This window comes from Helobdella robusta (genome assembly GCF_000326865.2).
Source record: "Helobdella robusta unplaced genomic scaffold HELROscaffold_36, whole genome shotgun sequence".
In the NCBI taxonomy this organism is placed as follows: domain Eukaryota; kingdom Metazoa; phylum Annelida; class Clitellata; order Rhynchobdellida; family Glossiphoniidae; genus Helobdella; species Helobdella robusta.
The window spans coordinates 760,714-777,261 of NW_008704742.1; the positions used below are offsets into that span (position 1 = coordinate 760,714).

The 16,548-nt window shown below is 30.8% G+C and overlaps 3 protein-coding genes across 3 annotated transcripts in view; 2 read left to right on the forward strand and 1 right to left on the reverse strand.

Annotated features, from left to right (window-relative positions):
- Window positions 1–8,091, forward strand: part of HELRODRAFT_83227 (hypothetical protein) — a gene marked incomplete at both ends in the record, with an annotated part of 10,099 nt that extends 2,008 nt beyond the window's left edge. The window contains 9 exons of the mRNA XM_009023410.1: window positions 731–842; window positions 908–994; window positions 1,573–1,609; window positions 1,664–1,773; window positions 2,865–2,964; window positions 3,047–3,084; window positions 5,496–5,572; window positions 7,701–7,809; window positions 7,972–8,091. Of these exons, the coding sequence (XP_009021658.1) occupies window positions 731–842; window positions 908–994; window positions 1,573–1,609; window positions 1,664–1,773; window positions 2,865–2,964; window positions 3,047–3,084; window positions 5,496–5,572; window positions 7,701–7,809; window positions 7,972–8,091 (790 nt within the window). The remainder of the gene's footprint in view (window positions 1–730; window positions 843–907; window positions 995–1,572; window positions 1,610–1,663; window positions 1,774–2,864; window positions 2,965–3,046; window positions 3,085–5,495; window positions 5,573–7,700; window positions 7,810–7,971) is intronic.
- Window positions 8,092–10,451: 2,360 nt separating this feature from the next.
- Window positions 10,452–10,703, reverse strand: HELRODRAFT_83205 (hypothetical protein; the record flags this gene model as incomplete). The annotated part of the gene is made up of 1 exon (XM_009023411.1): window positions 10,452–10,703. The coding sequence occupies one exon, from the start codon at window positions 10,701–10,703 to the stop codon at window positions 10,452–10,454; it is 252 nt and encodes an 83-aa protein (XP_009021659.1).
- A 5,555-nt stretch (window positions 10,704–16,258) lies between these two features.
- HELRODRAFT_176069 (hypothetical protein) overlaps window positions 16,259–16,548 on the forward strand; it is a gene marked incomplete at both ends in the record, with an annotated part of 1,455 nt that continues 1,165 nt past the window's right edge. Inside the window, one exon of the mRNA XM_009023412.1 lies at window positions 16,259–16,314. Coding sequence (XP_009021660.1) covers window positions 16,259–16,314 — 56 coding nt within the window. The remainder of the gene's footprint in view (window positions 16,315–16,548) is intronic.

Below are 16,548 nucleotides of genomic sequence, written 5' to 3' on the forward strand. Positions count from 1 at the left end.
AACAGACATATACCCCGATATGATGAACAGTTCAATGGATCACCTTTGCCTTTGTATAGCGGGACTGTCATGCTATAGTTCCATTCAGTCGGCATTGAGCAATTTTACGGCAAACTTGTAGTAACGTTTAGATACCTACAGTACCTGACGCTTTGATAATGTCATTTGTGAGTCCAGAGGGCCCTGCTGCCTTTCCATCTTTCATAGCTTTCAGAGCTTTTGTAAGCTCCTCTAATGTGATGTCTGGAATCGGACCTTCGATGGGTGGAGCGTCAAAGTTGACATTGATGGGATTTGTGATTGATGAGCCGTCTTTTGACCATTCCAGAATAGTTTATATTTTTCTTTGTAGGAGTTGATATGACAGACACCATTCGATTTCCATCGGGTTCCTGAAGGCAGCAGATGTCAATACTTCTACGCTTGAGCATTTCTGCGATTTCCATACTGCGGCCAGTCAGTGATACATATATATATATATTTGATAGAGCATTTAAGCATGATAGAACAAAAAAGCATTCTTTGGTATACCTATACCATCTTCGGTGTTCGAATTGATAAGTAAAATAAATAAAAATTTTGGTTTTGAACTCAAGAAACTTGGCAATGATTTAATATCTACCGTTAGAAAAATCGAAAAATTAAACAGGAAGTTAACTAACGCAAAACAGGCTGTGGTTTTCATTAATAATTGCGTTTTTTTAATATCTTCTTCGACATACGTATGCAGAGATTTGTACTATCAAGATCCAAAAGTTTTTGATTATAGACAAAGCATCTTGAATAGCATTCTTGAAAATGTTGTGCTCTTGTTGAAGGTTCCTAGATGTGTGCTGAATGTGGTATGATCGTTAACTTTTTATGTTTATTTTTCTAGAATTGGTATATTTACTTATATTTTTGTTAGTACGCCTGCTCTAAAGGGTTGATGGCTGGGAACTTAAAGTTAACAGAATCAAATGGGTTTACTATTGATTGCCAATCGTTTGAAATGGTTAGCATACTAATTTTTAATCAAGTTTTTTTTTTCATAGAGTAGATGATCGTTTTAAAAGTTTTATGTAATATAAAGAGTTAATTCTTTCGTCTATAAAATTTAACATGCAGAACATAAAATTGGTCGTTTGAAGATTTTAATGAAAATTTAATTAATTATCTATCGTCGTTTTTTGGCGTGGTCAGTTTGTAGACGAACAAGCAAATGTTTCAGTGCTCTTTGTTTTCTGTAGATGAACTAGCAAATGTTACATTGCTCTTTGTTTTCAGTAGCGTTAGAGCATGTGGAATTCCCTGGTGGTAGAATAACCATTCCGATCTCATGCTTCATGTTTGAGAAAATGGGAAATGAGCGATTGGTTTCAAAACTCCAGTAACCTTTCAATTGAATAGTTAACGTAATATCAGGATTATATTAAAACATGAAATGTAGCAAGTTGTTCAAGTGTATATATTCAGCTTAGGTTTTTTATTGTTAAGTTGACATTTTCTAATGTTAAATTAACTTTACTTATATGTTACATTGTTTCTATTAACAATTTTTTGAAAATTAATTTGCTCTGTTTCGAACATCAGGGAATCTCGATACCTTCACGTGTGGAAAGTTGCTCAAGTAATTAAATTGCTTTGTAAAAATTTATTTAATCATTAAGAGGAACTTTTCTAGAACTTGAAACCGAAGCACAGTTTCTCCTGATTGTGGAGAAAGATGCATCATTTCAGCGAATTGTTGAAGACAAGTTTCATGAGAAACATGGACCATGCATCATAATAACTGTTTGTTTATCATTAATTTATAATTTTGTTAGACAATCCAAGTGTGCTATAATATTTGTTCGTATGACGATATATATAGGTGCTTGCATATATTCTGTATCTTATAAAAGGCTAATCGAAACCATCTTTAAAAATATAATTTACAAAATATATATTTGGTTTAAGGCTGTAATAGATGCAGTTGTATTAGATTGCAGAAGCTCTAGATTGGCACTTGAAATTGATGTTAGCATGAAAAGTTAATTTGGCTTATTTACCTCAAGGTTTCGGATTAGGTCTCAACTGCTACTTCCAGTCAATTCTTCATTTCGTGTATCATACATCAGCACGACTGTCACTGTCATATTTCATGTTAACAATACCTTTCATTCCACCATCAAGAAATATTAGTTCATTCATAGAAGCATTCGTTCATTTTATGTTTCTATTTTTCTACACATTTTATTTTTCAAACATCTATTTCTAACATTTTTATCTTAAATTAGTATTTTTGCATTGTGATTTAATCGATTTAATTTCCTTTTCAAATGTTTATTGATTTTAAATAATTTGTTTCTTACAACTGGTTAGCAAAGCCTTCGTCTATTATTTAGTTTTTCAACCTTAGTTTTTTCTATTTGTTAGCTTGTTTTACTTTATCTTTTTATTTTAATTTTTAATTTTATTTAATTCATTTTTAAATAAATTTTTAGTAACACTGAGCTTTCAATCACTTGTTTTAACTTATCTGTATCTTATCGTAAGTTGCCATAAACTATTCTCGTATTAAAACTTTTTAATATCTTCATTCCCCTTCTTAGCAGTTATGAAAAAGATTAATGATAACATTGTACACTCTCGTTTGTATTTTTGAACTACTGGCTTAGTCCTTTCAAAAATGTTTTTATTCCTTCCATTCACACCATAAAGCCAACGTCGGCACACTGAAGAAATTCTCAAATATAGAGACTTTTGTTTAAGTTTAAATAAATTAATTATGTATGATATGATTATTTTTTAATTTATTTTATTTACAAATTTGTATAGGTCAATATAAGTAACTTTAAATATTGGTAATAATTTGTAACACGATCATGCAAACTGAACATAAGGGCAAAGGCTTCCCCGATGTTAACACGAGATTGCTGGTGAAAATGATTTGGGATAAATTTAAACTTCCTATCTACTGCCTTGTTGACGCCGACCCGCATGGTTAATTTTTTTAATCAATCAAAATATTATGAATCATTTCATTTACCCATTTTATGTTACACGATGTTTTTTTTATATTTAGGTATAGAAATTCTATCTACATACAAATATGGATCTAAGGTTCAAATACGTTCATGTAAAATTTAGAGATGCACTAAATAGTGAATTAGCGAATAGCCGAATAGTTGATCCACTATTCGAAACTAAATGCCAAAAAAGCAACAATTTTGAAAAAAATTATTTTTAGAATGATAAACAAGTTATTAAAGAAAACGGAAAGCGGATCGTGTTTATCCAACAATTCTTTTTCAAAATTATATTTGATCTCCTGTTCAAATTTAAATGTTTTAGCGGCTGTGATTGCCGAAATAAATTTTCGCTGATAATAATGACCAGCAATTATTGACCTGGAATCCAAAATGTAATGATTTATACAAAAATTGCAACATTCGGCTATTCGGTCTAAAATGGTTGAAGATGAATATCAAATTTCGGCCAAACATTCGGTGTGTCTCTATTCAAATGTGAATTAATAAAATTTAGAGTAAATAATTTTGTAACTGACACAAAGCGCATTTTAGGGTCGACTAGCTTTTTAATAAATCTTTCACAACTTGGAGTCGTTAATGATGGTCACCAAAGAATGTCAGATATACTTAACTATTATTTTAGTTTTGTATTTACAAGGAAGATTTATACATCTTTGCCAAAACCAATCAGTAACTTTAATGGAAATAAAATGATTGTCTTAGATGATGCGACAATTACGAAACAACAGATAGTCGATGAGCTGCAAAGACTAAAAGAAGATAAAAGCCCCGGAAGCGACAGCCTCAATCCAGCATTTACGAAAATATGAGAGGACATTGCGGAAGCACTGTTAATATTTCTCAATAAATCGTTGTCAACGGGTGAAATACCATCAGATTGGAAAGATGTGCCACTCTTCAGGAAAGGAGATCGTTGCGACCCAGGAAACTATAGACCAATTAGCCTTACAAACATTGTATGCAAAATAATAAAAAGAATACTTAAGAAGATAATTGTGAACCACCTGGCAAAAAATATCATATACAAGAGCCAACATGGATTTATGGATAAGCGTTCGTGCTTAACAAATTTTCTTGACTTTTTGTTTATGAAAATTTGAACGTAGATTTTGCTAAGGCTTTCGATAATATACCGCAGAGTGTTTTAGCCTTAATATTAGAGGCAATTCTAGCATGCGATTTGCAAAAAATATGCAAATGAGCTGAGGATTGGCTGATGGTATTCAACATCAACAAATATGCAGTCATACATACGGGAGTGAACAACAAGGAAAACATGATTTAAACTTGGAAACACACCACTAAAAAATGTTGAAGAGGAAGAGGATCTAGGTGTGATAATTCATCGGAACGGTTAGGAAGCGCGGCAATGCAGCGAAGCAACTAAAAGTGCAAACAGGATTCTGGGTACGGTAAAAAAACAGTAAAAAGCAGAGTTATGTTTGTCATATTAAACCTTTATAAAACATTCGTTCGACCCAAGTTGAAATACTGTGTTCAACTTTGGAATCCAGATTTACAAAAGGACAGACATATGCTTGAAAATATTAAAAGGAGGGCAACGAGAATGATAAAGAAGTGTCGCAGTATGCCATATGAAGTTTGTGGTTTGAAAATATTATAAAAAAGAAAAACAAGAGGAGATTTGATTCATGCATACAAAATTATTACTATGAAGGAGAATTTGGAATCAGTGAAATTTTTTGAGCTTAGGATGAACAGTAAAACAAGGGGGCAAAAATATAAGATCTTTAAAAAAAGCTCGGAATCGAAGCAAAAATTTTTCAGCTACAAAGTTGTCAAAGAGTGGGACAAACTGGGAGATGAAATAATATGCACAAAAACAACTAATAACTTTAAAGCAAACTTAGCGGAAATAGGATATTAAGAAAGTCTCAGAATGGTCCTGTCACAAACTTAATCTTCTTGGATCACTTTAAAAATCTTTGTTATGTTATGTTAAATTAAATGTCAGTAATTTATTTTTAATGATGATAAATTGGTGAATTAGCTTCATTGTCGGTAAACTCTAGTGAATTTAGACACTGGTGATATATCGATTTGGAAAAACATTCAGCCAAAGATTATAAAATACCAAAATAGCGAGAACGCCGTTATTGATAAAAATTACGTGATTAGGTAGTTTTGAAAACAGGAAGGTTGCTGTAATATTTTTTAACATGAAAACTTACGTGTTGTTATGATATAATGTTACCCATTATGGTGAGGCTGAGGAAGGTTATAAGATTATGTCTACATTGTTTAAAATGTGAGGTGAAAATGTCTACCGAATAGATAGAAAACAGTCTCATTAGAGATGTCAAAATTTACTTTGATTTGTGAATGATATAATTACTTGAAATTTGAATATCAGAGGAAATATTTTGAGTTTTTCAAAAATAACTAAAAACATGAATGCATTTGTATTATATCATGCTTAAATCAACCGAATTTATTTCATTCAACACTTAACAACACCAGTCGTTGTGCCGAGAAAACCATAAACTAGCTGTTCCCAACATTAAATGGCTGGGAATTTTACCTTCAGATATAGAAAAGTTGGTAACAAAATTTATACAATTTTTAATAACCCCTAATTTTTATAGCCTTCATTTATAGAATTCATCAATAAAAATCGCTCAGAGCTAGATCTCCATTATCAATAAAATATTCAGGTTTTTATAATTTTATTGTAGTAAAATTATAGTATATTTTGAGAAAAATCAATAATATAAGTCAAGTTTGTGTAAAAATTAGTGATTGATCGATTTGGAAAAACATTCGGCTACAGAAATAATTTTATCAGCTTTTAATTACTACATAATTTGCATTTATTATATGGGGGACCGTGGCTTGTTGAACCAAGGGTAGGTTGAACAAGTTGGGTAAATTGTCTTATTTATAACAAAATACCAGTAGGCGTTTTATAATTCTAACTAATAATGCATAAAGAACTAGCTGAGTTAATCTGCCATACTTATTCCTGCGAATTGTCTTGTGTGATTTTGCCGTTTTTGAGTAATTTTAAGACGTTGAGGTGATTAGCCTTTAAAATACAATTGCAAAAAAAAATTTTACGATACATATTTTAGTAATGTTTTTATCCAGTAAAACAGTACGTACTTCATTTCACGCCTCAGTAACGCAACAGTTGAAATATAGGATCACTATGGTTGGAGCATGTTGAGCCATGTTGTTAGGAGCACGTTGAACCGTATTTGTATAAGTGCAAAATCCAAGTGTGTGATCTATCAAAATGGTCAGTATGAAAAACAGTATGAAAACGTTGTGAGCAGTATTGTTAATAAAACTCAGTAAAACATCAGTTTTTACACATGAAACAATGTTTTTAGAGGGAAATCGACCAAAAATCAACGTGGAAAGCAAAAAATGGTAGCCATCAGTCTAATTTTGGCCACAATAGCGAAAAGTTGGTTAGCTTCTTGGCTTTCTCCGTCAGAGCTGTCTAAATCTGCCCCTGGATATATGTTGGATGCTGTGAGAGGGGCCTTAGAGGTAAAATAAGTGTCTGTGCCTGAGTGTCTGTCGTGCGACATTGCTTCGATATTGTAAAAATACAACAATTCTCAGAATTCTCCAATGTCAAGTTTCAGTGTTGGTTACAGTCAGCCAAAATAGGTGTCTACTGGTGATGAAAAATGCCTGCTTGACATAATGCCTGGGGCTGATTGGTTTTCTAGATTCATAAAAACACTTACACCTCTCAGTCAGAAAACCCGAGGCGACATCTACTGCTCGAGCAACAAGCTTCAATAGATCAACTGTATCCTCATTTTTTGATAACTTGCCTGCAGTTTATGATCGTTAAAAGTTTGGACGAGAATCTTATTACAACATCGACGAAACTGGAATTAATTACCGCAGTACATCGTCCTAGCAGAATTGTTGGTCAAAAATGTCTGAAGCAAGTTGTTTTGCAAGAACGTGATCAATCCGGCTGTTATTGTTAATGTTAATAAATTTTTTGAATTGAAAATATTTCTTTATAGCAATAAAATTGCTTAAAACAGTTATTAAATACTGGTTCGACATGCCCTGATGTTTGGATCAATATGCCCGGTGAGCGGGTTAGGTTGAACCGCAAGACAGGCTTGTCAAAGAAACATGCTAGAATTGAATAAAATTTTGAAGTATTATTATTATGTTATTATTTTCACATAATTAAATTTCATATATTTCAAAAAATTTTAATGCAATAATAAAAATTTACCAGGTTAAATACTAAAAATTGGTTCAATATGCCCCGGTCTTCCCTATATTATCTAAAAAATAATTATAAATGTTTTAAGGTTTTATTGAGTTTTTAAGTTCGGAATTATTGAACAGTCTGATCATAGTTGGAGTTCTAAGAAAAATTTCTACAGTTTTGGCATAACTTGGACAATTTTTTTGTTTAGAAGAGTTGTTTGAAAGAAAGGAGAATGAAACTAGCTCGGGCGGGGAGATGGTATAACGGTGCAACAGTTAAGGCTATTGCTATTGCAGTGACTGGGTTTAGATACGAAGATTCACATGCAATGATACGAAACGATGCTTGGTTTCACAGGCTGTCTGGATTTGTCGTTGATACTACTGAGAAATAAACGAAATATTTATTATTGATAATAAGCACTACTGATGTGTTGTTCTCATTGTCTTTCTTTCTTTTGTAATACATTTGAACAGGTTGCACATTCCCAAAGAAGCATTGATGCCTTTGACAAAGCTTGATGTTAAAAAAGCTAATCGCATGCTCAAAAATCATATTGCAGATAACATTTTATGGAAAATGGAGGTCGGTTTTCGCAAATTATTTCACAGAAAAGCTTAAAATTTAGTTTCAATAAAAACATAGTTTATCAGTTAAATTTATCTAGGAGTTAGGAGTTGTTAAAATGTTTTGTTTTGTGATTTTTTAATCAAGCAGTAAATTTACTGTGCGTTTAATTATTTTCAGTTGAAAGTATTGCTGAAACTCAATATGAAAGCAGAAATTCAATGCCTAGATAACATATCACGAACATTTCTTGTGAACATTTATCTCCCCAAAAAATTAAGACATGAGGCATTCATTTGACACATTTCATCCCAAACAAAGAACATGAACATTTCTGTTTACTGTTTAGTAATCATTTTTGTTTAGAAAATCAAATTGCCGTCATATTTTGGATAAATTTATTCATTAAATAAAAATGGCGTAAACTTGACTCTAATAAAATTTTTTGCCGGAAAATTTTCTTGATCTAATGTTAATTGTTTTGCAGGAAAATGTCCCCTCATCTCTCCCATTATCAACATTTTTTATAATGAGCCGTATGCCCTCATAACATGTTCAAAGTAAATTAGACCATTTTCTTGCATCTTAGATTTCAATAATGATTTCCCAGCACATTTGTTTATTTTGTTCATAGAATCCTCAAAAATCTTCGTCAGCACCATAATACAACCTACATCTATTTTTCCTCTTTTTTTTACAGTCCGTGTATCTCCTCCATAAACAACCAAGGAGAAACCCTTCAATTCTGACTTCAGTTTTAAGATCATCTAGTTCTGCTTTTTTTAACATTTCTGCGTACAGATTGAATAACATGGCGATAAGACTCATCCTTGCCTCACTTCTTTTTGAATTTCGAACATCTAGCTTCTTCATACAACGTACACTGTTGCTTCATGTTTCTTGTAGAGGCTCTTGATTAGGTTTATCAGATGATAATAATAATAATGTCATTTATAAGCGCCCTATGCATAGCGTCAGAGTCGCCCGGATAAACAAATGTCGGCACGGCCACCAAAGGCCTGTTCAAACAGATGCTACTTCAATCGCTTTTTGAACGTTTCTATTGATAATTGTTGACGGATGATGAGTGGCAAACTGTTCCATATTGATGGTGAGCAATGTGAGAAGCCTTTATTGACGAGAGCTGATGTATTGACTGGTTGATGAAGTTGCAATGATGACGGCAGACGAAGGTGATTGCGATGATTAACAGACGAGCGATTCCCCGGTAATCCCGTTTTCTCCAAAACCTAAAACCTTCCACAACAGATTATGGCTGACAGAGTCAAACGTTTTACTGTATCAATGGAACAAAAATATAATTTCTTTTGGTATTTATTTGCTTTTTCTATGAACCATTTCAGGTTGGCAATATGATTCCTAGTGCCTTTTCCTTTTCTGAAACCTGTCTGGGCCCCAGAAGTTCTCTTTCCAGGTATTGCTACAATCGAGCTTTACCAGTGTGTGAAATAAGTGCAATAGTTCGACAGGTGGTGCAATCACTGACTTTTCTTTTTTGGAATAGGTATAAATATTGATCATTTCCAATCCAGTCATCGTTGAGTAATCCATGTTGTCTGGCATAGTGCGTCAAGTACATCGATTGAATCCTCTTGTGGAAACTAATAAATGGTTAAAAACAGCGTTTTTACGGAGTGTTACAGGTTTATGTAAGGTAAACAAGTATTGTACCTTTCTGGAATAAAATCGTTTTATTTTTGAAAAAACGCATTAATTTATCATTGGTTTAAGATGAATGTGGTCCGAATCGACGCAACATTTTTTAAAAATGTGGCACCACCAGTCGAGCGTTTTTTAAAACTGTTTTTTATATAAAACATATCAAACCGGTCTTTAATAAAAAAACATTGGTTCCTGATTAGTAGGTGGAAACTGCAAAATACAACGCACGTTACGTTAACAATGCCCTATTTTTCGCTGGAGGCGTCTCCTTATTTTGCCGCATTTTCTTTTTGAAGTGTAGCACAAATAACTCAAATGAAAAACTAAGGCTTAATTCATATGTATACAAATAATGAAACTGAAAAAACGATTATCGAACAACGCCTTTGAACAAAATTTACATTTAGATTTGCTAATTAGGAAGCGTTTGTGATTACGCAACTAGAAATAGCAGTCAACGTAGCCTGAAGGCTCAGTATCACAATGAAGTCATCGCGTACGGGTTGCACGACAAAAACAGTATTATTACAATAAAAAAGATTTCTTTTTGAAGAGTAATATAGAGTCCGGTTAACTACATTTAATCTTTGCACCGAAAATTCTTTTTTCCAATACAGTATTTTGCCAACGCAGTGTCATGCCTCGTGAAGTTACACGGCGACCTGGTTCAAGTAGTTGTGTGTGCTCACATAATGAGCATGTACATTGTGTGATGAGGATTAGTTCAGCCTTTGTGGCATGACGGTTCAAATATACAAATGATATGTTAGCAGATCTGCGTATGTCAAAGCTGCATAATAAAGAAAAAAGAAAGAAAAGTCATAAAAATTTTAAAAGATTAAATAAAAAATGCTATAAACTGTTAATAAAAGTTATGAGGTTGAGATTTTGTGTTGCTTTGGCAATGCCTCTGCGTAGAATTTAGACATTTTCCAACTGATATTATAAACAAAAAGACCAGAATATCTTTAAGCAAACTAGTTGTTCAATGATTTTTGCAACATTTGCTGAAAACGAGTTGATATAAGTAAAGATACATCAAGAAAACGTTCAACACAATTCGATAAACAGGTTTCGTTCCTCTGAGAAAATTTTTCTTTTGGCTGATCAACACATGCATCCCAACAATGATTAGTTAACCTATGTATATGTAACTGAAACATGGCCTTTTGTTGTTCAACTGCTAAAAATTCTTGCAATTCAGTATCAGCTGAAGAATCAAATCCCATGCTGCAAAAGATTATTTTGCCATTAATATAATAAAACAATCATTAAGTAAATTTTGAACTATCATTTTCATTATTACTGTGGGAAAATTATAATAGGAAAAATAGATAATTATTTAATTAGGATAAAGAAAGAAAGAACAGAAAATGAAAATAAGAGGCTTAGTAAAGTTTTCTGAATGTTTAATTATCTAACAGCTAGAATACCAACTTAATACATAATTTATGAGACTACTTCTTTAAGGAAGGGCTGTAGTATAAAAATTTCCAGCTTTGTTTAGTTCGTATGCATTTGCGACTTGCCCACTAATTATGCAATATACTGATTAGTAAAACATCTTATATACATCTGTTTAATAACTGCACATTAATGAGAACAAATTTTATCAGTGTTTTATGTTTATTTCTACAACAAAATGCTGTTAGCATTATAATAGCTGAAATATTAATTTTGTTTAAAATTCAATTGAACCAAAAAAAACTGACACGAATCTGTTATATGAGACTGTCCCTGAAAGATGTTACGCTAATTCTAGACTTTTGACTTTCCCTACCTCCTGAATTTCTGAGTTGCCCATGTAAAGCATATCATAATTTTTGACTGCCCATTCCTCAAAGCAGGGTGTCGGATGAAAATTATCCACCCTCAACTCCAACCTCTAAAAATATTTTAATTTCGGTGGAAATCTCTGACTCAGAAACTCTTTCCTGAAAGTAACTATTTGCTTACATCTAACAATGTATGTTAGATTTACCTGATCATCTTTTCAATATATTTAATTTGCATTTTTATGCCATTACTTCATTTTATTGTCAATTTATTGTATTTTCTTTTATTTATTTTATTATTATTATTTATTTTAGTCAATTTTATTTTTCATGTTTAAACATTTTTCTTTCTCCGTTTTTTTATTTATTTATTTACTTATTTGTTTGTTTAATATTGTACTACTGCCTATGCATGCTGTAACAGTTTCTGCATCTGTCAGATCCTGATGTTTAAAAAATAATAAAAAAAATGTAATATCTGAGTATACATAAATATATATACATTAAAAATAAAAAGTGCAAAAAAATAAAGCATCAAACAGGCAAATTACTTTGATAGGTACTGAAGGTAATTAAGAAAAAAATAGCTGAAAGATTATGATTATTATTAATAAAATTATCAAAATTTAATCAAAAAGAGTAAATCTCACTTTTTCTGCTTGGCAAATCGCTACTTTTAAAGACGAAAGGAATGACTCCGCTAATGGCGTTCTTTTCAATTATCAACATACATCAACCTCATATATCGCTCGCTGAGAAGGTCGAAAACAAAATAAAAAACAGACATAATGTTTTGTGAATGTACCAATATATATTGGCTTTTCATTAACAATATATATATATATATATATATATATATATATATATATATATATATATATATATATATAACACCTATATCCTTATAAAAATAACGGGATTGAAGATTGCTACAAGCCACAGTAAGTATATGCACGGTGAAACATGGCTGTGAAAAGAGAAAGCACGTTGATTTACACATGCACACACATAAAGTACAAACGTATATGTAAAATGTTTATAATAGACTTATAGACAATTTCATATAAATATATATATATATACATACCTTATTAATTTGCCTTCTTATGCCATTACTTTATTTTATTGTCAATTTATTTTATTTACTTTATTTTATTTACTTATTTTATTATCATTTATTTTATTTTATTATACTTTTCATGTTTAAACATTTTTCTTTCTCCGTTTTTTGTTTATTTAATTACTTATTCGTTTACTTTTATACTACTGCTTTGCATGCGTATGTCAGATACTGATTTTTAAAGAATAATAAAAAAACGATTAAATCAATCAATCTTTCCTTTTTAAAGTTGACGTAGAATATGGATACCTATGTATTTCTGAAAAAAAATTCCGAAAATCAGGACTACCGGATACTCAATCTTCGAAAAACCGTTTAAACATCCGGCTAAACATTTAACTAATATTTAACTAATTTAAAAATACTTCCCTAAAATCGAAACAGCGCTTTATAAACAAATTGATTGATTGATTGATTGATTGATTGATTGATTGATTGATTGGTTGGTTGATTGATTGGATTGATTGATTGATTGATTGATTGATTGATTGATTGATTGATTGATTGATTGATTGATTGATTGATTGATTGATTGATTGATTGATTGATTGATTGATTGATTGATTGATTGATTGATTGATTGATTGATTGAGTGAGTGAGTGAGTGAGTGATTGAGTGAGTGATTGATTGATTGATTGAGTGACAGACTGGCTGGCTGACTGACTGACTGACTGATTGACAGACTGGCTGACTGGCTAACTGGCTGGCTGGCTGACTGACTGACTGACTGACTGACTGACTGACTGACTGACTGACTGACTGACTGACTGACTGACTGACTGACTGACTGACTGACTGACTGACTGACTGACTGACTGACTGACTGACTGACTGACTGACTGACTGACTGACTGACTGACTGACTGACTGACTGACTGACTGATTGACTGACTGATGATTGATTGATCGGTCGATCGATCGATTGATTGATTGGTTGATTGCTAAAAAAAATATGTTTAATTTTTAACTATCAATATATACTATAGAAAAATTTCACTTATATGAAATAGGCATTTAACACACGCTAAGTTTGACAGAACTCATAAAAATTATTCAATGAGTTTGTAAAATTGTAATGTGCAACACTTTGAAAGCACTATTATGTTAAAATTTGTAAATATTAAATAAGTTTGAATAAATGGATATTTGACAAAATGTGCATTTCCCTCCTGGTCTGGTTTTGCTACACAACCACTTCAACAACTACAATCTCCCATCAAAAAACTAATTCGTTTCAACTATCAACCTTCATCATATCCTAGACTTACCGTCACTCAAATATCCAACACACTCGATTCAAGACTTTTCATGAAAGTAGAAAATAACAACATTCACGTCATTCATCCTCTACTCCCCCCAATTAAAACTACTACAACCAACCTTCGTCAACGCCAGTATTACCATCAAGTCGCCACTCAATCAACATATCAGGATAAGACTTTCACATGACACCTTAAATATATCAGCACTAAGTAAGACTTTATCATTTACAAAATCTAGTTTTCTTTTTTTCTTATCGATCATCTCACTAACTCACCAAGTCATTATCTAGTCCATTAATAAATTACTTTATTCATTTGCCCTTTTATACCATAACTTTAATTTATTTTCAATAGTTTTCATGTTTAAACATTTTTCTCCGTTATTTTTTTATTAATTTATTTTTTTGTTACCATTTTATACCATTCCCGATATTTTAAAGAATAATAAAAAAATGTTAGAAGAATAAACTGTAGAAAATGAGTAAAGACAAAATAAAAGACTAAATGGCATTGAAGCTAATAATGAATAAAGACAAAATGAGTTTTAGACGAAATGAATTAAACGACACTTTTGGATGCTACCTAGTGAATGAACGTGTGTATAAAAAAAAACTCAAATTCAAAACATATGAGATGAGGAAGCTATTACAAATATTATTGTTTGATATCCGCTTTATATATGTTATAGTTTTTAAATGGTAAAGGATTGGTTGTAAATTTTTGTTATTCTTCTTATTCAACAGTTAAATCTTTTTTAAAATAACCGACAGAATATAATTTTTTTGATAAATTTTACAATTTGAATCGATTTAACGATTAACACAAATTTGTTTTTAAGGAATCCTCCAAGCTGGCAAACATTCAAGGGTGTTCCGAAAAGTATCGAAACATTTCAAACAATTATAGATTAGATTATTATAAAATAAAAAAAAAATAAAAAAAGATTTATTCGTTCACTGCCTTTTTTAAACTGACGTTTGTTTTATGCCAGACATTGTTGACAGTGCAAATCATCAGAATTAGTTTCAATAAATTATGAAAGAGTTTCAAAAGCTCTCTCTCTCTCTCTCTCTATATATATATATATATATATATTATACTCTCTCTCTCTATATATATATATATATAAATAGATGCATGGTCAAACGTCTTGACAATGTGGTAGTTGTCATTCCAATATATGAAGCATTGTTGCGGTGCGAGGAGCATTTATATTCATATATTAGATGACTTTGTTGTAGTTGAGTAGTTGCAGGAAGGCAATTATTTTTCATGATTAGTTGGGATGTTTTTAAATTTTGATAGTAAATTCGAAGAACAACTTTATTAATTGGATTTGACACTACTACGTCTCAGTCTCTATCATTCATCGTTGAAAGAATCAATTTATCGTTGAAAGAATCCGGCTACAAAATTTTAAAAAGTGAAAGATTAAAGTTATTATAAAAACCTATTGGTGATATTTCAAAAGTATTTATAATTATTGTGCAGTGTTTATAGTTGTCATTTAGATTACTGTGCAAATTATCTGAATATTTTTTGATCTTGTATTGCCTGGATGATTCAAGATTTGTTTCATGACAAACTGTTAACTCTAAGATCTCTACTGTGTTGCCTAGTAGGATGGCGATGTCAGGTCGTAGAGTGTTGAACAGATCTGATATAGGGTGAACACCGTCAATTTTCAAATCTGCAAACAACCGACAATAGGCAGGCGAAAACAGTTTCAATCGGTTGGTGATCGCGGCCAAAATTTTATTGTGTCTTTCAGTGTATCTTTTAAGAGCGGATGTGGAACCGCAGTTAGAAATCACATGTTTATTTGTTTGTTTACAACCGCAGAGAGGGCACAGAGAACTTGGAGTTTTGCCCCATTTAAACAAATTGGCGTTTGTTGGCAGTTGCTGTACCAAATATTTTCTGGCAAATTTGAAGAGGACTCCAGCAAAATTCTCCAGAGTTTTTGACCAACGAGAAATAACAATAACAATAATAACGAGAAATAACAATAACAATAATAACGTTAACAATAATAATAACATTTTTAAATATTGTCAAAATAATATTAATAATATGTAGTTAATTAAATAAATTAATTCGCGCTTCTCGGCTGAGCGTTGATATTTACCTTAACAACCATAATATAAACAATCTTGCCGTTAAAATTTTAAAAATCGCGTTTTATATTGTTTATAGTTATTAAATTTATTTTATTGGTTTTCTGTTTTAATTAAATAATTTATATAAATTAATAATTACTTGTTCCTTTAAATCAAATATCTTACATACCTTATTTATAATGAATGCACTGAAGATGAGTTATTTATAACTCAAAATATCTATTTGCAAATTTATTTAATAAAAAATTTTTAAAAAACAATAAAATGTCTAATTTCTCTTAAATTAATAAATTAAAAAAAAATATAAAAAGTTGAACAATGTTGAAAGTACTGTTGAATTTTTGAAATGTTGCGTTAACAACAGTCTGTTACCAAAATATATATATATATATATATATATATGTATATATATATACCAACAAAGTTTAGAAAAATTGGTTGTCTTTTAATATTTCAAGTATAAATAAGAACTTTGAAATTTGGATTAGACATCTCAAAACAATGACATGTTCAATGGTTTGCCTAAATTCAGCAATTGTTGCAGGCTAGATGATTCGATAATGTAAACCTACAGGCACTTCAAAACATTTTAGTTTTCAACAACAAATGCTTTGTATATATATATATATATATATATATATATATATATATATATATATATATATATATATATATATATATATATATATATATATACATATATATATATATATATATATATATATATATATATATATATATATATATATATATATATATATATATATATATATATATATATATATATATATATATA